General features: G+C 36.6%; 1 protein-coding gene across 2 annotated transcripts; it reads left to right on the top strand.

Moving 5' to 3' along the window:
• On the top strand, window positions 1-27,010 carry LOC127442418 (F-box-like/WD repeat-containing protein TBL1XR1). Of its 2 annotated transcripts, none has more exons than XM_051700436.1 (16): window positions 1-255; window positions 5,913-5,977; window positions 6,656-6,756; window positions 8,429-8,574; window positions 8,688-8,898; window positions 9,062-9,194; window positions 9,369-9,510; window positions 13,056-13,119; window positions 13,209-13,306; window positions 13,400-13,460; window positions 14,904-15,025; window positions 15,210-15,284; window positions 15,428-15,555; window positions 20,096-20,261; window positions 21,685-21,786; window positions 24,112-27,010. In XM_051700436.1, the coding sequence occupies exons 3-16, from the start codon at window positions 6,699-6,701 to the stop codon at window positions 24,136-24,138; spliced, it is 1,533 nt and encodes a 510-aa protein (XP_051556396.1). In that variant the 5' UTR covers window positions 1-255; window positions 5,913-5,977; window positions 6,656-6,698; the 3' UTR covers window positions 24,139-27,010. The 2 variants fall into 2 exon arrangements, with proteins under 2 accessions (XP_051556396.1, XP_051556397.1); XM_051700437.1 differs by lacking the exon at window positions 1-255 and adding an exon at window positions 1,023-1,428.
• Window positions 27,011-27,747: the final 737 nt, after the last annotated feature.

The following is a 27,747-nucleotide window of genomic DNA, read 5'->3' as shown; positions in this document are numbered from 1 at the left end:
CTGAGGCCGTTGGCTTCCTATGAAGCGCTTAGATGTCCATAAGCTGCTAAATGTTTCTTTTTTCCCCCACTATTTCATGTTTATAACAGGAGAATAGTCGTTATTCAATGATAGAGAGATCGTTGTGCAGTGGGAAAGTCGAGGAATACACTTCTTTTGGACTTATATTGGCGCTTTGGCACGTTTGTTCAGGACTTTAGCTGCAGAAGCTAGCAGGTTGATCCGAGTGGAGGCAGCGGCGCTCCGGCGGCCTGAGTAAGACGAGCCTCTCATTCGCCACCTGACACATCATATGACCCAGTTATAGTCATTATAATCTTCTTAGTTGATTTAGATGAGTGATGTGGGCTGTTACACATTTGAAGCAGTTCGTTTAGCAGACTACAGTTGTGTTATGCTAGCAGTGCGTGTGGCGCGCGGTGTTGTTGGGGGATGGGCGCGCGGTTTGCACGCGTGATCGACTTTGACAACAACTAGCTTTATTAACTCAATTTAGCATTAGCTAGCTGCGTTGCTATGGAAGCAGACACGCGCTGCAGCTAGAGTCTTTTTTTGCTGCACTTGTTGTTTAGCGAGTCTACTGTTTCCGGTGACGTTTGTTGACATTTTTATTTGCCGCGTGATAAAAGCTGTAAGAAATGTGAGGGAACTTCCGGCATTATACTTGTAATTATTAGTGATCAGACGAGTTAAGTATGCAGTAATAGTTTTTTTCTAATTACTTTATTCATGTTTATTCGGTGTTTTAGAGCTACACCGGTGATTGTATGGTTGTGTTCTACAGTTAAAGCACTTTTCTACAAAGTACATGGACAGAGGGGGGTTAGTGTAGTCAGTTATATTTGAGAGAACTCTCTGTCAGATCATCAGGTTTCTATTTCTTGGTTGCTTTGTCATCACAGCTATCGGCTCAAGAGTTACGAGTTAATGCTGAACGGCAGGTTGTGAAGCACTATCTTCACTTTATTTCTTATGTTTTTTGGAGACGACGCCTTTGTCACCCTTTGCTTTGTTTATTAACATGCTTTATGTTTGCTTGAAAAGGGAAAGGGTTAATTACAGTAATCAGTATATGAATGAGCAGAAGTTATGGGATGTCAAGGCCATATCTGTAAATGTTATGGTTACGGCGTGCTGCCAACTTCTGTTCATTCATAACTAAAATGAAGCCTTTCCCTTTTTCAAGATAACATTATAATGTGTTGATTAGGGGTGTAACGGTTTAAATGTATCACGGTTCGGTTTGTGTAACGGTTTTAGGGTCACTGTTTCGGTACGGTTCAGTATTTGCTATGTTCAGATAAAAAAAAAAAAATACTACTGCCAAATCCAAAGTAAGAATACTCAGTTTGGGAACAAACACTTCAAAAGGTTTGCCCTTCCGAAAAATCACCATGGATTTACTTCAGTAACCATAGTTTAACCATGGTATGGTTTTTTTTTTTTTTTGGTAAAACCATAGACTTAAAGTAAAGTCATAACCACAAAATTAACCATTGTTCATACAGTCATGGTTACTACAGTACTACTACAGTATTACTGTAGTAAAACCATAGTTTCTGCCAATAAACCCATGGTTACAACAATATTACTATAATTACAATAATGGTTAATTTTCTAAAATAACTAAAAAAAAAAAATGTTTTCTCTAATTACTAAATCAACATTTTAACTTAATACCTGCTTTATTATGCTAAATGCATCGACGTTAAGTGTATTTCAAACTCAACTCAACATAAAGTATATTCAACATTAGGAAGCTGTACATCACTATCGAAGGAATAATCTTGCTATTAAAATGGATATAAGAAGGGATGTCGGAACAGACTGAATCTGAAACAGGCTAGAGTGTTTTAATCATACAATGACATTTTTTAATCTTCATCAACAGAGTAGGCTAACATAGGCTATCTTTTGAAATGAACACCCCAAGTGCCGTTTACACGACAACGTTTTCAACTAAAATCGGAAAACTTTTTATGCGTTCTGGCTGTTAGTTTACACGACAATGGCGTTTTGGGGCCTGAAAACGCAAACTTTTGAAAACGGGTTTCAAAGTGCCAGTTTTTGAGAACGATGCCGTCATGCGCACGCGTATTACGTGTTCAGTCTACAGGCATGCGCACAAGTACTTCAAAACTACAGTGGCGGACTACAGGACTGTGTTTGTGCTGCTCAAGATTTTGAGTTTATTGACGCTTCTCCAACAAAGTGTAGATTTACTGCATCACTACTACGACCAGCAATCGCCATCTTCATTGTTTGTATTCACCGCTCTGTGGAAGAATGCTTATGTGCGCAGGCGCGTCGTGTTTCTTTACAAAGTGACATTGTTAACTACTGGCCTGGCATGCATAATACAGTGTTTTTAGTCATTTTTGCGGATCCGTGTGAACGGGGATCGTTTTGACAACGTTGTTGTCTGTACGCGAAACTTTTCAAAAACGCAAAGGAAAAACTTTTACGTTTTTAGTACATCGTTGTCGTGTAAACGTACCCGGAGACGATAACGGCATCGTTTTCAAAAACTTGCACTTTGAAACCCATTTTCAAAAGTTTCAATTTTCAGGCCCCAAAATGCCATTGTCGTGTAAACGAACAGCCAAAATGCATAAAACATTTTCAGTTTTTAGTTGAAAATGTTGTCGTGTAAACGGCCCTGGGGCTTTTCTTCTCCATTTGCCATTTACAACTACACACCAATGTGTGCAAAACTGTGATGTCATTAACTGATTAAATTTACTAACACTTAAATGAACAGCTACTCTGAAAAAGTTGACCCACATGAGACACATGCTATAGAGCCATACAGGTGCATTAGGAGAGGTTGTAACTGTGCCTGTCTATCTGACGTTGTGTTTTCTTCACCAAAGGACTGATAATGAATGATTTTATGGAAAGGTGGGGTTGTAATGCTCTTGCTAAACTGCTTGTAGGATAGATGTTCAATGACTGCTATGCATGTCCTTTTGTTTGTACTTGGGCTTATCAGGTGTCAGACTAAAAAGGTATTACTTGTGAGTAAAAGTGATCCATATATGCACATCTGCCTTTTAATATCTCAAGCTTTTTTCACAGTGTCTGATAATGTCATGAGTTGTTTTGCCATTTCCTTTCTGTATTACGCCAGTTTCACATATCCTCCGTGAGTGGGCCATGAGCAGTCATTCCAAACCTGTATTTTTTTCCTCTGTGGATCATAATAGAAATTTAGCAGAATGTCCAAGCGGATCTTTTCCATACATCGAAAGTGGATGGGTAGGCCTGTCGCGATTATTAAATAATCATCTGATTGAGATTTGTGGTCGACCGATCTATTGATCAATCAATCATTCTATAAGTTCAATCGATCGGATGATATTTGGATTTTTTAATCTATTGGCATTGGCCGATTAGTTAAGCAAGCCGCAATGGCGCTGAGACAGTGTTTCCTCTTTATTCTTTCACCACTGCTCAAATTTCACATGGTTCATTAATATTTTTGAAGTTACATAACACTTGCTAGCCCCAGTTAGCTGTGTGCTTTCTATGCTGAGTGCTGAAGCGACGTTTCATTTGTGAAGGAATCTGTCTTTTTGAACAAGTCTTTTAAGTGAACGAATTGTTATCTTTCACCTCCATACAATGACTCCCATTTCTTGTTTATTGATGTCTGTCCGTTTCAAAGCCAATGAGCTCTAGTTTGAAACATGAGACTGCTTTGGTGGCTTTTCATGCCTTTACAGCCAATAACATTTGAGTGCTGGCTGTGATGGTGCATATAATTGGTTTGACCCACTGAACGAATATGCCCCTTCACTAAACAAGCGAGGATCAGGATCTGTTGAATGACTGAAAGAGGGGAGGTATATCGTTTTTTACTTCGGAAATCTCGTTCAACGAGGAGAGAAAGTCAAATGGCTGGATGAATTATGAGTAAAAATGACTGATGACATTACAACTATTTTTGTATATTTTTAGATAAGGGAGAGACGTCAGTGAACGAGAAATATGTTACCCTGGTTACCAAATGGGATAAATCAGCCTCAGAAGGACACTGCAAAGGGAGAACAATCATGATATACATGCTATAAGAGAGCTTAAAACAGAATTTCCAATAAAAATGACTTAAAAGTGAGTTCAGAATAAATGCATTTTTTTTAGCCCCACATTTTCAGCTCTCACAGTGGATGGTAAAATCTTTGAAGGGAATAGGGCATAGGGATGATCACTTTTGAATGGACCACACCCCTCGGTGTATGGAGGTGCACGAAAACTATTTGTTCACTTAAAAGTTAAGGTAACAAAAACGATTCGCTCACAAACAAAACATCACTACTGTGCACAGTGAAAAAGGTGCACAGCTGACTTGGGCTAGCAAGTGTTATGTTGTGTCAAGAATATAAGTAAACCATGTGACATTTCAGCAGTGGCACTTCTAACCCTGCAGCACCATCTGTGGAGGTTTGTGCCAAACTGCCACGAAAATATAAGCAAGGATTTTGATAGTGAACACCAAGTGCGTTTGCATAATGGCAAATGTTCTTGGTCGTTGCGGGTTCATGCATGTAGTGTTAATAACATAGTGACAGACGAGGACACGCCCACTTACGATTCCTGTGGAGATGATAGAATGAAGAAACATTTTCAAATACAAACAGAATCTCAAGGCTTCATGAGAAATAAGAGCTCACGGGTTTAATCAGAGAGCCTTAAAATAATGCGTGAAAGTGCAGAATTTAGGACAGAAATATTTTAATTATAATATAAATTGTGAATAATATTATATACTGGGTTCCAAAACAACAGTGTAAATGTAAAATGGACCAAGACTAAAGTACTTTTAACTTATTAAGTAAATAATATGTCCCTATTTTTCCTATGATTCCAAGTTAAGAATGAATAAGTAACTTAAAGGGGACATATTATGCCCCTTTTTCACACAATGTAATATAAGTCTCAGGTGTCCCCAGAATGTGTCTGTCAAGTTTCAGCTCAAAATACCTCACAGATCGTTTACTCTACCATGCCTTTATACCTCTGTTTTGTAGCCCTGTTCAAAACTGGCTGTTTTAATGTCTGTAGCTTTAAATGCAGAGGAGCTGCTGCTCCCCACACCCCTTTCTGGAAGTGGGCTGTGCCTTTCCTGCTGTGCCATGAAAAACAGCTATAGTTGTCGAAAAATACCACTATCGTTTCATAATCGTTTTTGAAATAATGCCCGATTTTATTACACGGAAAATCTTCATTGCATGACCACTCAAGCAGGACTGTGGAGGACGCTAATCAGTTTATATCATAACCGAAACAGAGCTACAGCTTCATTGTTATGGAATTAGCACAAACGGCTCTAGCGAGGAGATAAATAAAGCGGACTGTGCGATGAGCGGATCCAAACTACTTTCCCCTTTTGACGTCATAAGGAGCTGCAAACCTGAATGGCTAGTTTGGAGACACTGTTTTTTTTTATTGATGGTGAAAGGAAAGAAACGAGGGGATGGCCTTTTACCATATTTTGTGGTTGTCTACACACACTGGGGACACACAATTATGTTCCAAAAAATTTAAAAAGTGGATTTCGCATAATTTAAGTTAAAATAAAATCCCCTTTAAGTTAAAATTAAATATGAATAAGTAACATTTTGTCCTTTATAGAGCTTGAGAGCCCTTTGTGCCTGCCTTTTTTGTTGTTTGGAAAAGAGCTGCTTGGACATTTTGCAAAGTATCTTGTTCTATGTTTGACAGGAAAATAATAATTCACATTTGGATTGGAATGACACAAGGGTCAGTAAATGATGACAGAATCTGCACATTTTGAGGAAGCTATTACTTTATCCTATTGGCACGATTTAGATGGCTACAGGAAAAAGCCTGACTGTAACATACAGTTCTTATAATCTGACTATAACAATTGCAGTTTTTTTTATTGACAGGCTGATTTAACTGTGCTCCCATGGACAGCAAGTGTGTGAGCATCTAATCAACACTTGGTCTTATGGTGAGTGACTCTTTATATTACACTATATATTTTATTTATGAGTTATATATGTCTGTAAATGGAAAGAGAATCTGCCATTAATGTGCTTCAAGTATTGTGCTTATTGGATATGCAACTCTGTCTTCTGTAATGTAATAAGTACGAGCGTTGGATATAAGAATTAATAGATGCTCTTAAACTGCTTAAGAGTCTTTTCAATCAAGCTGCAGCCAATGTTTATTTGATCGTGAATAGGGCAAGCATTGCACTTTCTGAGCTGTTGACACGTTGTAAACAACAGGGAGTATTGTCGCATGATGTGTTACTTGTTTTTATGAAGAAATAGCCCTAAAGACCAAGTAAACAGCCTTGTATGTACATCTGAAGTGTTTCCTCTTGTTGTTTTACACGCATGTAATTTTTCCCATCAAAATACCATGGTTTTAAGAGCATGTTTTCTGAAGGCACATCTCCATGGCAGCACAGACAGAACTGTTGTAAACAATTTTAAGCAGCGGTAACTAGTTTATAATGTTTATATATACACTGTCCAGTGATGCCTTTTTATGAATAACGGTAATGCAAACTAGGATTGGTCATGATGGTTTACTAGTCAGCCAAATCACCAACTAGTTGATTAGTCAGATGTAGAAATAACGTTTTGCATATCCCTAATACAGACATGCCTTTGTTTTCCAGGCTTCCCTCTCGCCTTGACCTCTTGGTTCAACCAGGATCCAAAATGAGCATAAGTAGTGATGAGGTCAATTTCCTTGTGTACAGATACCTGCAGGAGTCAGGTGAGTATCATCCAACAGTTTGTATGTTATCTGTGGACTGCCATCCTGCAATGGCGTTTTTTTATAAGCAAGCACCACACATACTGTGTATCCTGTTTTATATTTGCTCTGTTTCAAAACCTAGGGACCTGCCAACTTAGACAGTATTTTAACACACCACAGGTGCACTCCCAACTCATTTCCATAAGGCAGATACCTTGTTTTGACCAAATTTGAATTCAGCATTAAATGGATCCTAAATGGTTAAGGCAAATTCAGAATGAATTTGAATGACCTGAAATAAGATTATTCAAATAATTAATTACAATATGGAGTCTTTGAGAGAAAGGTTGATTATACACTATTGTTCAAAGGTTTGGAATAACTACGAAATTTGTATGTTTTTGAAAGAGAAATAGACTTTTATTTTTTTTATCAAGCATGCTTTAAAATTATTTACAGTTTAAATTGTTTAAATTAATGCTGTATTCAAACGTTTTGTTCATCCAAGAATCCTCCACTTACAGCAATGATACCTTGGGCATTCTAGCAGTCAGTTTATTCTTGATCTTCAAGTAAAGTTTCATGCCATGCTTTCTGCAGCACTTCCCACAGATGTCATTAACTTGTAGGACACTTTTCATGGACCCTACGTTCACTCTTTTCTAACAACAGCTCAACACTTCAAACTTGGACTCCATGATACTCATTTCTAACAATTTACCATCCAGTCTTAAAGTTCTTTTGCCTATTTTACCCTTTTCTTCCTATTTGCCAATGTCAAATGTGGCATTTTCTTTGAAAGACTAACTAAAAGGCCAACATCCCGGAGTCTCCTCTTCACTTTTGCAGTTGAAGCAGGTGTGTGGTATGAACTTTTAATTGGAACTGCCAGTTCAAGACCTGTGAGGGGTCTGTTTCTCAAACTAGAAACTCTGATGTACTTGTTGTCTTGTTGTTGTCCATTTGGATCGTCTGCTTCTCTCTTAGTCCTGGTTTGTTTTATTCTTTCAAGTATGTAGTGTATGGAATAGCCCTCATCTCTTAAAAAAAAAAAAAAAAAAGTTTCGTGAGAAATGTTTCTTTTTTTGCCATTTCTAAAACCAAAATTTGACTTGATTTGTGTAAAGTGACTTACAAGAAATACAAGTGTACTCAGTACTTCAGCAACTGAAAAAATACACTGTATTGCAATGTTCAAACTTCATTAAATAGCTCAACTGTTTTAATAATAGGAGAAGTGTCTTGAGTACCAGCCACCTATGAGGTTGCATTTCATATAGTATGCTGCCTGTGTAGGACAGTAGACCTCAAGGCAGCTCATTAGGTTTTGGAACATAACTATTGCATGCAGTGGCTGCTTTTTTTTTTTTTTTAGCCCTGTGACATTTTAAAACTGAAGAGCAAATGATATATAAACTGTACTGTTAAAGATTGAATGGAAGGTTGGGTAAGCCTTATATCAAGGTTCACATTAATGGTCATGTTAATTTATTCATTTGGCATTCACTTTTATCCAAAGCGACTTACGAAATAGGAATAATACAACAAAAGTGATTCATCTTAAGGAGACTAACTGTTTGAATGGCCATTCCCTTTGTTTCAGCGGCACAAAATAGATTTGGGGCAGAAAGGCATAAGAAAATACTTGTTACTAAATAGTAACAAGAATTGTCTTCTTTTTCCACTGCAGGCTTCTCCCACTCAGCCTTCACTTTTGGCATAGAGAGCCACATCAGCCAGTCCAACATAAACGGAGCTTTGGTGCCCCCTGCTGCCCTCACATCCCTCATTCAAAAGGGCCTGCAGTATGTGGAGGCTGAAGTCAGCATCAATGAGGTCAGTTTCTTGATTACTTTATCTCTCAATCAGCCAGTTATATGCATCTAGTGATGTCACAGTCTCTCATCCTGACTCATAATATATTGAACCTGTTATAATGTGTTCAACAGGATGGTACCCTGTTTGACGGGCGACCGATCGAGTCGCTGTCCCTGATTGATGCAGTGATGCCAGACGTGGTGCAGACGAGGCAGCAGGTGTATAAGGATAAGCTGGCTCAGCAGCAAGCTGCTGCTGCCTCCAGTGCCTCAGCGGCCAGTGCTGCCAAGAATGGAGAGAACACTGCTAATGGAGAGGAGAATGGCGCGCACTCGTTAGCTAGTGAGTTTTCGGGTTTCATGCTAATCAAAGGAACTGAACTGGTCATGCAAATCCGTGTCCACGGCAAAACCTCTACAGTGAAAGTTTCATTAGTTGGCCTCAGGACATATAAGGAAGTTGAATATGATTGAAAATGTTGTTACACTACCCCTTGTTCCCACAGACCACCATTCAGACATGATGGAGGTGGACAGGGCAGTGGAGATCCCAGCCAGTAAAGCCATGGTTCTTCGGGGCCATGAGTCTGAAGTCTTCATCTGTGCTTGGAACCCCGTCAGTGATTTGCTAGCATCTGGGTCAGTGTCAAGCTAAAGCTTCTCTCACCACGCTTCATTTTACTTAGTGCAACCTGTGAATTTAAATAATTATCACTTTGCTTTACTGGCTGGTCATCATTTTTCTGTTAGTTTCGAATGGGTTGCTTCCAGTTTGAAAAGATTTATCTCTGTGTGCTTTTTTGTTGACTTCAGTTCTGGAGACTCGACTGCGCGGATTTGGAACCTGAGTGAGAGTAGTGCTGGAGGGTCCACTCAGCTGGTGCTGCGTCACTGCATACGGGAGGGGGGGCAGGATGTTCCCAGTAACAAAGATGTCACCTCATTGGATTGGAATGTGAGTGCTAGGACCAGCAGTTATTTACCATAGCAACCCTTGGCAATTTGTAGTGGTTGACTGATATAGGTTTTCCAATGCGCAATGCCGATATCTAGAAAGAAGTATGAACGATTTGATGTCAATATATACATTAGAGGTCCACCGATAGTGGATTTTTGCCGATAACTGATTAATCGGCTGATCGTTTTTCAAATCTCTTTATTAAGTGTTTAAAATTTTTTAGTAGTCTTTCCTTACTGTGATGGGCACAGATATAGAGGCTACAGAAGTCCAAAATGAATAAAATCCCAGATGCAGTTTATTGTGCAACCAAAATCCCAATAATTACCAGAACAAAAATAAAGATTTGGTGTATAACGTGGGATTTTCAACTATAAACAAGCCTGAAATACACCAGGGACTCTTATTGACATGTCTCTTCTTCCAGCTTACACAAACACACAAGCAAAACAAAACATGCACTCATACATTCATCTACAATGTATTACAATAGAAACACTATAAAGTAAACGCTGTCATATAGGCTAATACTGTTTGAGCAGTAATTCATCAACAGTAGATCATCAGAGATCACTTGTCATAAATGTCCAGTATTATATAAAAACAGACTTTTTCCTTTTCTCTAGGGACACTGTCAGTCAAAATCAACATGAACACAAAAATCAATAAAGGTTATATAAATAAGCGTTCAATGTCTATACTTCATATGTGTTTTTTGTATTTATAATCGTGCATTAGTGCATAAAGAGTGACGTTGACGGAGAGTTGGCTCCGTTACAGTGCTCTGTATGTAAGTATTCGCCAAATTAAGCTTTTTATAGCCTATATGTTCAGCAGATGAAAGGTTTTGTATGTATATATTTCACCATATCAGGTTTTTTAATTATTATTCACAAGATATAAAGTTTAGGAGACAGTATACTAACAGGATTTTCCCACATAGTCGCATATTTCTTTGCATGCCCTCGTTTCAATTTAGGACATTTGATTTATCTAATCAAAATATGCATTGAAGTGAAGATAAAAATATGGATGAATATTGTCAATGATGACCGATTTAGATGCAGAAAATCCCCTTGAGGTGTTTAAAAGAAACTATTGGCTATTTTCAAAAAGCTACTATTGGCACCAATCTATCGGCGGCACCGATCTATCGGCAAAACCGATATATCTGTCTACCTCTACATGACTCAATTTAAGGACAGCAAATGAGATGTACTCATCTAAAAATTGCTTTAAAATTGCTGAAATGAAATCAACACATAATTTACAGTATTTACTCAAAAATCTGTAAAAAAAAAAAATAAATAATAACATTTGGAAAAAAAAAGTTAATTACACAAAGGTTGTTGGTGGAATTTTGAACCTATACAACTTCTTTTAATAGGCCAATGCCGGTAATCTCAAAATGGCCAAATGTTGGCCAACAGTCAGTGTGTTGTTAGTAGGGATGGGACGATATATTGAATTTTGATATATCATGAACCAAAAAAATGGCAAATCATATCGTGGCATAACTCAATATTTCCAAATTTGCAACATTGTTTTCTGTCCATGTGATCATAAATGAAATGACCCATCAAACATCATAATCTCCCTTTCGCTTGATTTGACCCTTACTGCGATTTTTTTTTTTTTTTTTTTCTACACTGTTTAATAAGGAGCTTAAAGTGCTTGAATTTAGCTTTTAGAAATGTAAGTACTGGAATAAATGGAAAAGCCTTGTTTTGATGAAAAGTGATTAAAATGGATCATTTCCTCCATGTGTGTCCATCAAAGATGAGGGGCTCTTTGACACTTTAATTGAATAATCTGCCTTAATATCCTTTCTGTCCTTTACAGTCAGATAAAAAAGTAAAAAGAAATATTAATTTTGATCTCACGCAGCATGGATGTGCTAAAGAAACCGAAAGATTCTCGTTGATGTTCGCTGAACCGGAACACTGTGAGCTGCTCGTTGAACCCTTAAAGTGACAGTAACCTTTTTTAGCATTTCTTATACAAATTAATGTAAACTCAGTGTTATTACTTGTAAATTGTACGCATTATTTCAAACATTGATTGCTCATATCATTATTATACATACCATTTTATGATATTATATTAATTAATAGAATGTAGTATTTGTTTTTACAAAGATATAAACATACTATACAAAATATACACTTTCACATACTTTTTTCAGGACAGGTTTTGTTCAGTTCTATTGCTTGTTCTGCACCTGATCATCCTGAATGTAGCCCACTATTTTTAAAAGCTTATTTGTGATCTTTTCTTATACAGTTGTGCTCAAAAGTTTGCATACCCTGGCAGAAATTGTGAAATTGTCATAAAAATATGACTGATCATGCAAAAAGACCTGCGTAACAAGGTAATGGAACATTATAAAGATGGAAAAGGATATAAAAAGATATCCAAAGCCTTGAAAATGCCAGTCAGTACTGTTCAATCACTTATTAAGTAGTGGAAAATTCGGGGATCTCTTGATACCAAGCCAAGGTCAGGTTAACCAAGAAAGATTTCAGCCACAACTGCCAGAAGAATTGTTCGGGATACAAAGAAAAAACCACAGGTAACCTCAGGAGAAATACAGGCTGCTCTGGAAAAAGACGGTGTTGTTGTTTCAAGGAGCACAATATAACGATACTTGAACAAAAATGATGCAGGTCTTTTGACAGTTCTTTTCTGCTCCCCATGGCTCAGTATCTAGCCTGCTCAGTGCCTCCATGAGAGCTAACAAACTCATTGACTATTTATACACAGACACTAATTGCAATTTAAAAACCCGCAGGTGTGGGAAATTAACCTTTAATTGCTATTTAAATCTGTGTGTGTCACCTTATGTGTCTGTAACAAGGCCAAACATTCAAGGGTATGTCAACCTTTGATCAGGGCCATTTGGGAGATTTCTGTTATCATTATGATTTAAAAAGGAGCCAAACAACTATGTGATAATAACTGGCTTCATATGATCACTATCTTTAAATAAAAGACCATGATCAGTCATATTTTCAAAATCAATGCCAAAATTTCACAATTTCTGCCAGTGTATGCAAACTTCTGAGCACAACTGTAGGTATATGAGCAACTCTTATTATTTAAACTGTCAGCATTTATATTGTGTATTATATAACTATTTTGATGAGAAATTGTGTATTTTGCTCATACATTTTTTCAGAAAAAATATTTCTGTAATATTGTTGTCATTTAAGTGTTGTTATATCGAATTGTGATCCTTATATCGTATATCGAACCGAATCATGAGATAACCATAGAGTCCCATCCCTAGTTGTTAGTTATGTGACCCTTAAATCAATCTAGGATTGGTCACAAGACCATGTTTGGTATTGCAGGCTTTTGAATGTAAAATGAGTGTAATCAAAGAACAGTAATCTGATGATTTCAGAGATGTTGAAGATATGATTGTAATAGAGTGATGGCAGATGTGCAGTGTATATATATTCATACATATAATATATATTCATACATATATGCATTCATTTCTGGATCAAAAACAGATTTCTCTGCTTTTGTTTTGATAGAGTGAAGGTACACTTCTAGCCACAGGATCCTATGATGGCTTTGCCAGAATATGGACTAAAGATGGTGAGTTTATTTAACTGTATCACTAACATCAGTCATGCTACAAAATTACTTTATGTATGTTTATCTAATCAGTGTCTTGTAACTCTTAGGTAATCTTGCCAGTACACTGGGGCAGCACAAGGGTCCCATATTTGCTTTAAAGTGGAACAAGAAAGGAAACTTTATCCTCAGTGCCGGTGTTGATAAGGTAGAGTAAAAGCTTGAACATCTTCATTGTCCTGTTCTGTCAGATAACGTGGTAATGTTGTACTTTATGCTGCTGGTAATGTATGTCTTTCAGACCACCATAATTTGGGACGCTCACACAGGAGAGGCCAAACAGCAATTTCCATTCCATTCAGGTGAGTAACAAAATCACCACAAGCAGGGTATTCATTCTTGACTTGATCAAGGTTTACCAAATGGTCATGGAAAACCTGGAAATGTCAGGGAATTTAAAAAAAAAAGGGATTTCCAGGCCCGGAAATACTTAAATTCCTGAAAATTCATGGAAATTTCTATAATAAATATCTTTTTTTTTTTTTTCTAGTTATTCTTCGCTCTAAAATATTTCATTGACTAGAAACTGCTCTTTGTGAATGCAAATTCTACTAAGTAATCACAAACAACTGGAAATATTGGTCCCACTTTATATTAGGTGTCTTTAACTACTATGTAACATTAAAATTCATATAATACTATGTATTTATTGTGTTAATTCTCCCAAAATTTACATTAGCTGCTACTGAGGTTGAGGTAGGGTTAGGATAGGGTTAGGTTTTCAAACCTATTTCAAAATTTTCAAAAATGAAAATTCTCTCATCATTTACTCAACCTAATGCCATCCTAAATGTGTATGACTTTCTTTCTTCACCAGAACACATTTGAAGAAAAACAGAAAATATCTTGCTCAGCAGATCCTTAAAATGCAAGTGGATGGTGATACAACCTTTGAAGCTCCAAAAACATCAAACAGTCAGCATAAACATCAGTCATATGACTCCGCTGGTTAAATTAATGTCTGTTCTTTTTGGAGCTTCAAAGGTCGTATCACCATCCACTTGCATTTTAAGGACCTACTGAGCTAAGATATTTTTCTATTTCTCTTCAGATGTGTTCTGGTGAAGAAATAAAGTCATACTCATTTAGGATGGCATTAGGGTGAGTAAATGATGAGAGAATATTCATTTTTGGGTGAACTATCCCTTTAAGGTTAACAGTATAACTGGAGATGTAATTAAAAGCAGAAATGTAAGTACAATGCAACAACACAAATGTACATAATAAGTACATTGTATTAAATGCTTAAGTACATAGTAGTTAAAGACACCTAATATAAAGTGAGTCCAAAAGATTTGTTGGTCAAAAGGTGTGGGATTCCTGAAAATTGGTCTTGAATTGATATTCAAAAAAAGATGTTGTTTCTGTCAAAAACACTCAAAAACGTTTGTATTTTGAGGCAAGAGCTGGAAATGTACAAACATTTTATGGAATACATAAATTAAAGCACATTAATAAAGGTACACATGACAGATTTTAACAGCCATATCTTATACAATGTGAACAGCAGGAGCTTTAGAAAGGGTATTTTAGTAAGAAGACTTTGTTAATCCCCCACTGGGAAGAGTTTCAAAGGGTGCTTGTGACAAATAAGATATATCTTACCAACATGGGAAAATTTTGGTATCTGTTTTAAATAGAAATAACTTTTACTTTTAATCCAAATGTTCTAATAATACACAAGCAATTATGCTTGTTTCAAAAGAATGTTTAAGAATGAAGTGCTTTCCATTTGACATCTGCAGCTCCTGCTCTGGACGTGGACTGGCAAAGCAACAACACATTTGCCTCATGCAGCACGGATATGTGCATTCACGTGTGTAAACTGGGCCAGGACCGACCAGTCAAGACATTCCAGGGCCACACAGTAAGCCGTTTATATCAGATATCCCAACTTACCCTGTCCGTACAGTATGACTATTCTGATCTAGTAATTTTTTTGGTTTAATGTTTTTGGTATTGACCACTGAAATTTTGGTGTTGTGACATCCCTATCTATTTTAAGCATACTTAACTGATTAGCACTTATGAATTAAATGCTTTACCAACAGAATGAAGTCAATGCCATCAAATGGGATCCAACAGGGAATCTCTTGGCATCCTGCTCTGATGACATGACGCTAAAGGTGCGCTACAAACAAACATCAAACATTGCATTAAACCTACAAAAGAAACATCATTGCTAAATTTCTAGCTCTTTACTGATGTGTTTGCAACTTCAGGTAGAACTGTTTATTTAAATAACATTGTGTTCTGTATTGAATGTTAGATTTGGAGCATGAAACAGGACACTTGTGTTCATGACCTGCAAGCCCACAGTAAGGAGATATACACCATCAAATGGAGTCCTACTGGACCTGGAACCAACAACCCCAATGCCAATCTCATGCTGGCCAGGTACAGAACCATCCACCTTTCACCATTCACCAACAGGTGTATTTAAAAGTACAAAAGCTCGATTAGTCCAAAGGTTAGTCAAAAATGGTTACGTGTTTCCTTATTGTCTTGTTCTTGAATAACATGTTGATTTAAGTTAAATTAGAAAAAGTGACAGGAGTGATTAGTGTTGATGTTTATTTATTTAGACAGTATACATCAGTATTGCTGAAACTTCTTTAACTTCTTACTAGGGCTGGGTATTGATACAGATTTCCCGATTAGGTTTTCGATTTCAGCTCTGAATTCGATTCTGATTACAATTCATATTGGTATATTTTAGTTATAGTGTTAATTTTGCTTAAATACGAAATAAATTCAACTCTCTCAGCTAATGCTGTTAATTATGCAGAACACCTAACTAGATACAGTACATTACAAAAATATTACTTTTACAAATGTTATTTTATCATTTAGTTTTAAATATTTTGGTAACATTTTAGCTTTTTAAAAATTTACAAATCCATGCATTCCATCAATAAATATAATGTCATAAACGTTGCATATATTACACTGCCTGGCCAAAAAAAAAAAGTTGCATACACTAATATTTCTTTGGACCGCCTTTAGCTTTGATTACAGCGCGCATTCATCATGGCATTGTTTCGACAACCTTATGCAACGTCACAACAACAATTTTTGGCCGAGATCTTGTATTGATGACGGGAGAGTTGAACCACTCCGTAAAGTTTTCTCCAGCACATCCCAAAGACTTTCAATGGGGTTAAGGTCAGGACTCTGTGGTGGCCAATTCTTGTGTGAAAATGATTCCTCATGTTCCCTGAACCTCTCTTTCACAATTTGAGCCCGATGAATCTTGGTATTGTCGTCCTGGAATATGCCCATGCCATCAGGGAAGAAAAAATCCAATGATGGGATAACCTGGTCGTTCAGTACATTCAGGTAGTCAGCTGACTTCATTTTATTGCCACATAACGTTGCTGAGCCTAGACCTGACCAACTGAAGCAACCCCAGATCATAACACTGCCTCCTGAGGCTTGTACAGTGGGCATTATGCATGACGGGTGCATCGCTTCATGCGCTTCCCTTCTTACCCTGACGCACCCATTGCTTTGGAATATGGTAAATCTGGACTCATCAAACCACATGACCTATTTCTATTGCTCCACGGTCTAATCTTTATGCTCCCTAGCAAATTTAAGTAGTTTCTTTCCGATTAGCTTCACTAACAAGTGGCTTTCTTGTGGCCACACAGCTGTTTAGTCCCAATCCTGTAAGTTATTGTCACATTGTGTATGTGAAAATGCTCTTACTTTCACTATTAATCACAGCTGTGAGTTCTACTGTAAATTTTTTACAATGTGACTTCAAGCGTTTTAGTGACCTCCGATCACGATCATTCAAGATTTTTTTACGACCACATTTCTTTTGCAAAGCTGACGGTTCACCACTATCCTTCCAGGTTTTAATAATGTGTTGGACAGTTCTTAACCCAATTCAAGTGATTTCAGCAATCTCCTTAGTTGTTTTCTTTGCTTGATGCAGGACAACCATTTGCCCCTTCTGAAACACAGTAACATCTTTTCCACGTCCACGTGACACGTCTTCCGACATGGTTGTTTAAGAAATGAGAAGCTACACACTGCATCAGTTAGGGTTAAAATAATTGTTGCCAACTGAAACATTAATCACTGCAATACTGATCCAGTCATAGACTCTTAAATATCTGCTTATTTAAATCCAAACAGTGACTTTTTTTTTTTTGGCCAGGCAGTGTATATTGTGTGTATACACAGTATTTACAGCATATATATATATATATATATATATATATATATATATATATATATATATATATATATATTTTTTTTTATTATTATTTTTTTTTACATGTTTATTGTTTACATGCATAATTTGTATTATTTACTATTTACATTGATTTGTAAAACATGTGCTAAAACTGTACTGTATCTTTAAGAATACTGGAAGTCCTGCAAAGAGCGTCTCACAGAAGCGTTTTTGTTGAGAGCACGTTAACGAAAGAGGAGTTGCATGGTTTCTAATCGCATCCACGCTATGTCTGATAAGAATTAGAGCCTGACCGATATGGGATTTTTGAGACCGGTACCGATTTTAGAGAGGGAAAATTCACTGATTACCGATACGGTGGCCGATATATTTAATTTTTGAGCTGGAATGAAAACAGACCTTTTCTATATGGATTTTTCACCAATTGTGCACCGATATGACTATGCAAAGGTGCTCAGAAGGCTGCTTTCTTAAACAAATATTTTTATCAAAGAATATTTAACATTATTATTATACATTGTCAACAAATTCTAGAAATGAACACTGAGAAAATAAAGAATAAATAAAAATACAATAAATAGCATAAAAAACATCAGTACTCTATGTTCAGTATCAGTCAAATGCTGACCATTAAAATAAAGAATAAAAATAAATAGCTAAAAAACATCAGTAGTACTGTTTAGTATCAGTCAAATGCTGACCATTTAAATAAATAATAAATTAAAATAAATAGCTAAAAAACATCAGTATTACTGTTTAGTGTCAGTCAAATGCTGATCATTAAAATAAAGAATAAATTAAAATAAAATAAATTGCTAAATAAACATCAGTACTGTTTAATATTAGTCAAATGCTGACCATTTAAATAAATAATAAATAAAAATAAAATAAATAGCTAAATAAACATCAGTACTGTTTAGTGTCAGTCAAATGCTGACTATATTAATTCTGCCGAGTCAAGATAAGCAGCGGTGTTACACCGTATTCTGCTATACGAGTTCAGGGGAAACTTTCAACTGTGGAAAACCAGACTTTTAAATATTACATTTTATAAATGCAACGACTGGAATTGTTCAGCTGAAGGGGGTACTAAACTGTGAATCCTGAACAAAACAGTTTGGTGAATACATGTTTACACATTAGCTTCCACTCAGCTGACAACAATGAAAGTAGCTGCGTGATTAGCTAGTTAGCTATAAGCTCGTTGTCACGGAGAGTAAAAGACGGACGTTGTTTATTTTATTTTCCAGCATTGTGTCTCACCAACTAGGTAATAACATAGCATGAAATCAACACTCAACACATACAATCCACCACTGCACCATTGTCTGCTGAGCTGCAAAAAGATGCTCTGATATTTACCTTTCAATCTGTTACATTACTTACTGCACTGACAAACTATAGCTGGCTAACAGCAAACAGACATGAGTGACATGGTTGTCAGGGACAAGGTTTATGTTATATTAGTTATATTGAAAAGGGAAAATGATGGGGGTCATTGTTTATTAAGTTTCCAGTATGTATTTAACAAACTAGTTAACTTAACGAGACACAGCCCAACTCCGCCCTGTCTGCAGAGCCATGGTCAGCCCAGAGTCAGCTCTGTAAACAATAGAGTTGGAGCGCGCTCTGCTGGACAAACTACGTAATGACACCAATTCTAAACCATTGTTTTCTGCTGATATATCGGTTGGGCACTAATTAGAATTAATGTTTCTTTTTATTTATTGATGAACAACCGACTGTAATGAACAGAAAGAATATTTAGAGTCATTATTTCATGACAAATGGATCGCATGGATCTCATCATTGGACACACATTACACGGAACGAGTCAAACCAAACTTTTACTCTCAACATGCAGTTAAAGGATCTCGGTGCTGAACTTCTCCACTATCTTACTCAATCACTGGTGAGTGAAATCTGAACATTTACCAGCCTGTGGCTAATCAAAGACATTTTTAGTTGCATAGCGCTAAATATGGTCACATTTGAGAGTGATTTACTCCCATTGTGGAGGGTTGCTGCATAGAGTTAAAGATTGATATTTGGATTTTATGAATCGATATAGAAATCGTTCAAATAAAGATCACAATGCATCGGAAAAATCAGCAATTTTATGCTGTAAATACTGTGTATACACACAATATACACTGCCTGGCCAAAAAAAAAAAATCACTGTTTGGATTTAAATAAGCAGATATTTAAGAGTCTATGACTGGATCAGTATTGCAGTGATTAATGTTTCAGTTGGCAACAATTATTTTAACCCTAACTGATGCAGTGTGTAGCTTCTCATTTCTTAAACAACCATGTCGGAAGACGTGTCACGTGGTCGTGGAAAAGATGTTACTGTGTTTCAGAAGGGGCAAATTACTGGCCAGCATTTGCCCTACATCTTACATGATTGATTAAATAACCGTCTGATGCTGATTATTTGATCTAACCGTGATTGTACACTTCAAATTCCAATCACATATTACTATCCAAATATGGGAATTTTAAGTGAATATAGAGATGCCATGAACGTGCATTTTTGTCTCATTTTCTGGTGTTACTGTATCATGTGAGCACTCCTGTCTCACTGAGCCCTACAGCGGACTGCACTTAAAGCAGCTCCTGAAGAATGTGTGCAGAATAACCGCTTCTTGTCTGTGGTCAGAAAGCAACAAGACTTGATTTTAAGGCTAACATTTGTTTTATTTTTTGTAAACTGTTTTCTGCCTACAGTGCATCATTTGATTCAACGGTGCGTCTGTGGGATGCAGAGCATGGGGCCTGCATCCACACACTGACCAAACATCAGGAGCCTGTCTACAGTGTGGCATTCAGCCCAGATGGAAGTTACCTGGCCAGCGGTTCCTTCGACAAGTGTGTCCATATATGGAACACTCAGGTACTACATACCCTAACTAATTTACCAACTTAATTTTAATTTAACCCGTTCATACATACCGAATAACTGGGCCCCACAGAGGAGTGTCACGCATAATGTGTTTCTGCAACAGCCAGTTACGTTACAAGCTGCCAGATTCAAATCATCTTTCGCGCCAACACACAGCTGCTCTGAACAAGTGGATCATTCATATTCGCACAAATATTGAATCGTACAGTCTTTACAAGCACATGATAAGTTTATTTTATACTGATACATCCAAATGGTCACCAAAGTACCACGATAAAAAGTTTACAGCTCATATACACACAGTCAACACATCAAACGCGATCATCCGATGCGTGCGGCCATGTTTGCTTACATTTAGTTATGCATTTGTCATTCATCACAAACAGCTACTCAAACAGTCTTTTCAAGCATATCCTACGTTTATTTTATGTAAAAGACCAAATTTGACCAAAGTATCACAATATCAATTTACTCCCAGTCAACACAGAGCAGTTATCCCATGCATGCAGTTGAAATTCACACAAACAGCAACTCAAATAGTCTTTTCAGGCATATGATTTGTTTGTTTTCTGAAACAGAACTATAACAGAAGCACCAAGATAACGGTTTAGAAATATCGTATACTTAGTCAACACATAATCGCGATCATCCTGTGCACGCAGCCGTCTGTTTACATTAAGTGACGATGCATTTGCACACACACACACACACACAAAGTCTTGAGATTTCAAACAGTGCATAGGCAAACTGTACTCATATTATTTGTTCATTTATTTTTATAGCTATATATAAATGAAAGAAATAAAACAAATACAGTAAAGCAGACATAACCCGTTTGTTCATATGTTTACCATGGTATATACATTTTTTTTTTTTTTTTTTTTTTTTTTTTTAATGACAAGAAATCAAGAACTCGTCAAAACTCCACCCTCTCTACCGGCTGTGCAGTGTCACACGCAGAAATAACTCACTCTGGGGGGCACTGCAGGAGAGTTTAGACCCTACTCATGAAAAGTTTAAATATCAGAATGAGCTTTATTGCCAAGTATGCTTACACATACAAGGAATTTGTCTTGGTGACAGGAGCTTCCAGTGCACAACAATACAGCAACAACACAGAGATAATAATAATTAAAAAAATATAATAATAATAATAATAATTAAAACAAATTAATAAATAATAAAATATCCTAATAGTCATTATTTATTGTTTAAATGAACTCAAAGTTCACTCAATAGTATTCGAAATTTGGTATTTTAATTTAATAGCAAATGTCGAAAGTCGACAATTATCGACAATAATTCCAAAATAAACTGGCACGATTAACCAGCCTGACTGAAATAACTGTCTATTACTGTAAATGCTGCACTGATTAATTTATGCTCATCATAAGTCTCTATTTCTTCCCTACAGAGTGGTGCTTTAGTCAACAGCTACCGAGGGACGGGCGGCATTTTTGAAGTATGCTGGAACTCCACTGGGGACAAAGTGGGCGCAAGTGCATCAGATGGATCGGTGAGTTTTAAAGATGTGGGGAAAAAACCAATGAAGGTGTTCCTGTGCATGGACTGTTTGAATGTAGTGACTGTCTAGAGCCCACTCAGTACATATATTTGTCTTAAAGGAATATTATGGGTTCAACACCAGTTAAGCTCAATCGACAGCATTTGTGGCACAGTGTTAATTACCACAAAACTGTATTTCAATTCGTCCTTCATTTTCTTAAAAAAAAAAAATAACAAAAAAAGCAAAAATCTGGGTTACAGTGAGGCACTTACAATGGAAGTGAATGGGGACAGTCTGTAAATGTTAAAATGATCAGTTTCAAAAGTATACCCACAAAATGTAAGCAATATGTTTTAACATGATTTTAGTGTGATAAAATCGCTTGCTAATCTTTTCTGTGTAAAGTTAAATCCAATTTTACAACTTCGTTGCCATGACGACTGGGCTGAAATGATCAGTCGACGTTATCGACAATAACAAATTGTTGACAAATTTTCGTTGTCGAATAGTCTTTTGATCATTTAACGTAACGTGAGTTCACATTAAACTCTAATGATGATGCGCGAGAGCAGCACTGCAGTTCACGCCTGACTGAGGAGAGGAAGAATTACACAGCTCACAGTCCAGATGCACTCTAAACTTTCCTTCACAGCTTCAGGTGATGTAGATCGCAAAGTATGAGGGATTTATAATGCAAAAATACCAAATAAGTAAATACAGAAGCACTCTTGTCGTTGAATATGCGGAGCCGGAGCTCTTTAAAGGAAACACCTCGGTGTTACATCTTAAATGCAGTTATATTGAATGCGTTATAGCTTTAATAAAGTTCAAATTATATGCAAGCAGATCACGTAAATAACTACAAACTCCGAAACGGGCATTTCTCTGTGCGGTCAGCGCCTCTTCTGTGAGTTGCGCGAATGTCACGATCTAAGTGGGAGAGACTGAAACTGCACCTGTCTGATGCACACTCTGTCGCGGGGATGCTCGTCCCTTGAGCTCGCTTAATGCAGCTAGATTATAACGTGATGACTCGCGACTTATTGAATCATAATATATGTGTCACTGTGCATTTCTTATCATGAAGAAATAAGCAGCTTTATTAATTCATTTTTTGTGAGTTAAAGATAAATTGAAGTGAACAGAAGGTGAGAGAGAGGGTAGTCTTCACCCCATTATACACTGCAACAAAATACGTTTTTGATTTATGTTTTGGCTTGTTTTCCAATATAAATATCTAAAACTCCTTTAAAACAACGTACATTTTCTTTAGCAGATATACTGCAGAAGAAAAAAAAATATCTGAGAATGTTGAATATAATATTAAAAATACAAATATTTTAAAATATCTAAAAATCCTTTAAAAATAGCTATATTAGCTATAATAGCTACATAGACTTGCTTTTAGAGAATAGATCTTGAATACAAGTATATTTTGTCTTTACTGCACTCGCAGAAGTATAACCAAACCAAAGTGACAAAATACACTTATATTTAAGATACAATCTCTTAAAGCAAGTTTAAATATCATATATGTTCCTTCTCAAGTAAATGTATCTTGTTTTAAGGATTTTTAGACCATTTTAAATGGAAAACAAGACAAGAACACTTGATAACAATACAATTTTTTGCAGTGATTTGTTTTTTTTTACTGAATTAAACTTAATAAAAAGGTTTTTGTTTTTCCTTTAATTCAGTGAATGTCATTTAGAGGTATTTTTAAAAGATGATTTTGTCCTCTTTATTGTTAGTAAGCACGTTTAATACAACCTTTTAAGTCGGGGCACAAGCTGAATAATCGGTTAAGAACTAATGATTAATTGTTGCAATAATCCCTGAATAGTCATATAATTGTTCTAATAAACATTAGATTAATCGATTATCAAAATAATCATTAGTTGTAGCCCTAATAACGACATAAAGCAATAAACACTATAACCCTAAAATGACTGTAAAAACAATGATTTACACAACTTTACAGCTCATATAATACATGCATTTTCTGTTAAAATTTGTGTAAGTGCTTTAATAAAATTATAAGCTTCACATTTCTGTTTAAACTTTCCAAATATTGGCCTCATTCACTTCCATTGTGTGTCTCACTGTAACCTTGAGTTTTGCTTTTTTTAAAGTTGAAATTAATTTTTATGGTAATTAGATATGCCACAAGTGGTGTCAGTTGAGCTTAACTTTTATTGAACCTGGAATATTCCTTTAAGTGCAGATTCATGGGAATATTTTGACTAAATGCATTGATTGAAGTAGCTGAAATTATACTTAAAGGTGATCATGACAATTTTTTGTCATGATAACTTCTGCTCTTCCCCATTCCAGGTTTGTGTATTAGACCTAAGGAAATGACGCTACCATTGGGAAGCCATGGACCGACAATGAATGTGTGCATAGCCAAATTTACTGACTGTCCCTGGCCCATCATCCACTGCTGTAGTCCACGCGTGAGATCCCAGACCACAGCCTAGACCAACAGTCTCTCTCAGCCCCATCATAACGGACCCATGAAGCTTACCATACACGTACAAAAGCAGTGTGATCAAGGACTGTTATATGGAGACACATGTAACATGAGAAATAATCCACCTTTTCTCACACACACACACACACACACACTCTCACACACATGCCATCATTAGTTCCATAGTTGATCATTCCAAACCCCCGGGCTGAGGTCCACACCGATGTTGTGTGCATATTGTACACACCAGCGCTATGTAGGATGGTTTTTATATTTCGTTAGGTGTAATTGCTTGAGCTAAAGAGCAGAGCTGTTGAATATGGCAAGTTCATAGTCGTATGATGTTGACAATTCAGAGTATTGTATTGGTACTGTATGTTTAGAGACGTTTGGAAATGTTCTCCAAAAGATGCTCAAGGACTTAGAGAGATCATTTGAGATGTATATATATATATATATATATATATATATATATATATATATATATATATATATATATATAAGAGAGAGATAAGAGTACAGAAAACCTATTAAATCACTTACAGATATATTTTCTAAAACCAATGCCCTGTGTTATTTGTACAACCTATGCAACTTTGTGGTAAGACAAAATTGAACTTTCAGTGCATTGATGGGTGAAACTCATATGGGGAAACGAAGTCTACAGGCTCCATAGGTGAAGCCCGTTCAAGATGGATAATAGGCCCACCCTAAAAACACAATGCTAACAAAATAGCTATCAGTATATAAATATTTGTTTATGGAGACACTGGGGTTGTTTTTGGGGGGTTTAAGGTGGAAATCCCATAATTATCCTCTCACCATCCTCATAAAATGTGTAGGATGCTTAAAGGAATATTCCGGGTTCAACACAAGTTAAGCTCAATCGACTGCATTTGTGGCATAATGTTGATTACCACAAAAATTTATTTCGACTCGTCCCTCCTTTTCTTTAAAAAAAGCAAAAAACTGGGTTACAGTGAGGCACTTACAATGGAAGTGAAAGGGGCCAATCCGTAAATGTTAAAATACTCACAGTTTCAGAATTGTTGCAACAAGATGTAAACAATATGCGTTAATGTGATTTTAATGTAAAAAAAACAAAAACAAAAAAAAAGTAGCTTTCTAACCTTTTCTGTGTAAAGTTATATCCAATTTTACAACTCCATGATGACAAAATGCCGTAAACCCTAAAACAACATTTTAAACAACTTTACAGGTCAAATAATACACTACTTTTAACAGAAGAATTAATGTAAGTGCTTTTATAAAATTTTAAGCTTCACATTTCTGCCTTTAAACCCCCCAAAAATTGGCCCCATTCACTTCCATTGTAAGTGCCTCACTGTAACTCAGATTTTTGCTTTTTTTAAAAGAAAAGGAAGAACGAGTCGAAATTAATTTTTTTGGTAATCAACATAATGCCACAAATGCTGTCGATTGAGCTTAACTTGTGTTGAACCCGGAATATTCCTTTAACGTGTGAAAATTTTTTCACTCAGCTCACTTGAAATTTTACACAATCTATTACAAATGTTTTTCTCCCAGAGAAAGGCCACATGGAACACCCTACTGCTTTCTCTGGTTTAATGATCTTTCTTTATGGCTGTGTCTGTCATTTCCTGCTTTTTATAGAGGTCTGAACTCCAAATGGCCGTTGGGTCTGGTCATTATACACTTCGTGTGTGACTGTAACAGCCTTAGTCTTTAGGGCTTCATGTGAGGTAAGAGTCTAATGCAGCATGGAGTGATTATTATGGGACAGTGTAGGGAAGTGGACAACCCATTTGATTCATCCAATTTGGTAGTCCAAAGTCAGGCTGAGGTGGTGCTGCTGCTTTTGTGTTATGTTTGTCTTATTGTAAAATTACTTATTGCTCTGTGAAGGTGGGGATATAAACGGAGACTGACATGGAGAAACGGTTTAACATGAATACAAAAGATGTGACCACAGAGAAGTTTTTCTTCCATGCTACTGTTCTGAAAGAATGGATTTTAAAGTTAACTCTCCATTAATGGTTGGGATTTATTTGCACCTGGGTTCTTCAGGGTAATGGCACATTGATTTGGTGTTCAGTTTTTTGAAGCTGTCACATGTCTTTATAAAATACCATTAGACAGTCATAGTCTACAGAAGCAGCTTTTACCTAGCACACTCGTGTCACCTCCCAGCACTTTAGACATTTTCCCCAGAAATCCAATGAGCACTTAAAACATTTTTAACTTTTGAACTGAAATTACTTAAGTGACATTAAACATTTACTTGAAAACAAACCAGATCTTCTGATAATTGTGAAGAGGGCAAGGTGACTAGTTTCAACTAATGTAATTCTGTTTTTTCCCTTTTTTTAAATAAATATGTTGCCCTAAATGCTTACAAATGCCTTTTATCTCCCCAATGATAAACTGTAATAGAATCCCCCTCCCAATAATTTCAAAATGTCATTGTCTTTTAAGAGATGAGTATTTTGAAGCTTGCTCTAATACACCAATCAGCCACAATATTAAAAGCACCTGCCAAATATTGTGTAGGTCCCCCTCGTGACGCATAAAACAGCGCCGAACCTCATCTCACAACAGCATTCTGAGATTATATTCGTATCACTTCAATTGTACAGAGTGGTTATCTGAGTTACCGTAGACTTTGTCAGATCAAACCAGTCTGGCCATTCTCTGTTGACCTCTCTCATCAACAAGGCATTTCCGTCCACAAAACTGACCCTCTCTGGATGTTTTTTGTTTTTGGCACCATTCTGAGTAAATTCTAGAGACTGTTGTGTGTGAAAATCCCAGGAGATCAGCAGTTACAGAAATACTCAAACCAGCCCATCTGGCACCAACAATCATCCATGCAATTATCTAATCAGCCAATCATGTGCCAGCAGTGCATAAAATCATGCAAATATGGGTCAGGAGCTTCAGTTAATGTTCACATCAACCATCAGAATAGGGAAAAATGTGATCTCAGTGATTTGGACCATGGTGTGATTGTTGGTGCCAGAGGGGCTGGGTTGAGTACTTCTGTAACTGCTGATCTCCTGGAATTTTCACACACAACAGTCTCTAGTGTTTACTCAGAATGGTGCCAAAAACATTCATTGAGCGGCAGTTCTGTGGACAGAAATGACTTGTTGATGAGAGAGGTCAACAGAGAATGGCCAGACTGGTTTGAACTGACAAAGTCTACAGTAACTCAGATAACCGCTCTGTACAATTGTGGTGAGAAGAATAGCATCTCAGAATGCTGTTGTGAGACACGGGTTGGTGCTGTTTTGGTGGCACGAGGGGGACCTATACGATATTAGACAGGTGGTTTTAATGTTGTGGCTGATCGGTGTATAATCAGCAGTAAGTATTATACAGAAATTCGTTATTATATTGTCTATGACAGTGGAATGGTATTTTATAATGTTGTAATTTGAAAGAGAAGCGTTTGCTTCTTTTGGTCCTAAATGCTTGGCACTCTGCATACTATTTCCAGAGGCCTTTGAAATTGT

The sequence above is a fragment of the Myxocyprinus asiaticus genome, chromosome 6 (assembly GCF_019703515.2).
Source record: "Myxocyprinus asiaticus isolate MX2 ecotype Aquarium Trade chromosome 6, UBuf_Myxa_2, whole genome shotgun sequence".
Lineage (NCBI taxonomy): Eukaryota > Metazoa > Chordata > Actinopteri > Cypriniformes > Catostomidae > Myxocyprinus > Myxocyprinus asiaticus.
This window is presented reverse-complemented; position numbering and strand designations above follow the sequence as displayed.

What these genes read in the sequence shown, in the direction of transcription:
- LOC127442418 (XM_051700436.1), top strand. Translation starts at nt 6,699, where the DNA reads ATGAGCATAAGTAGTGATGAGGTCAATTTCCTTGTGTACAGATACCTG. An exon ending in AGTGATTTGCTAGCATCTGG is followed by an intron (nt 9,195 to 9,368) that starts GTCAGTGTCAAG and finishes TGTTGACTTCAG; the next exon opens with TTCTGGAGACTCGACTGCGC. An exon ending in GCAATTTCCATTCCATTCAG is followed by an intron (nt 13,461 to 14,903) that starts GTGAGTAACAAA and finishes TGACATCTGCAG; the next exon opens with CTCCTGCTCTGGACGTGGAC.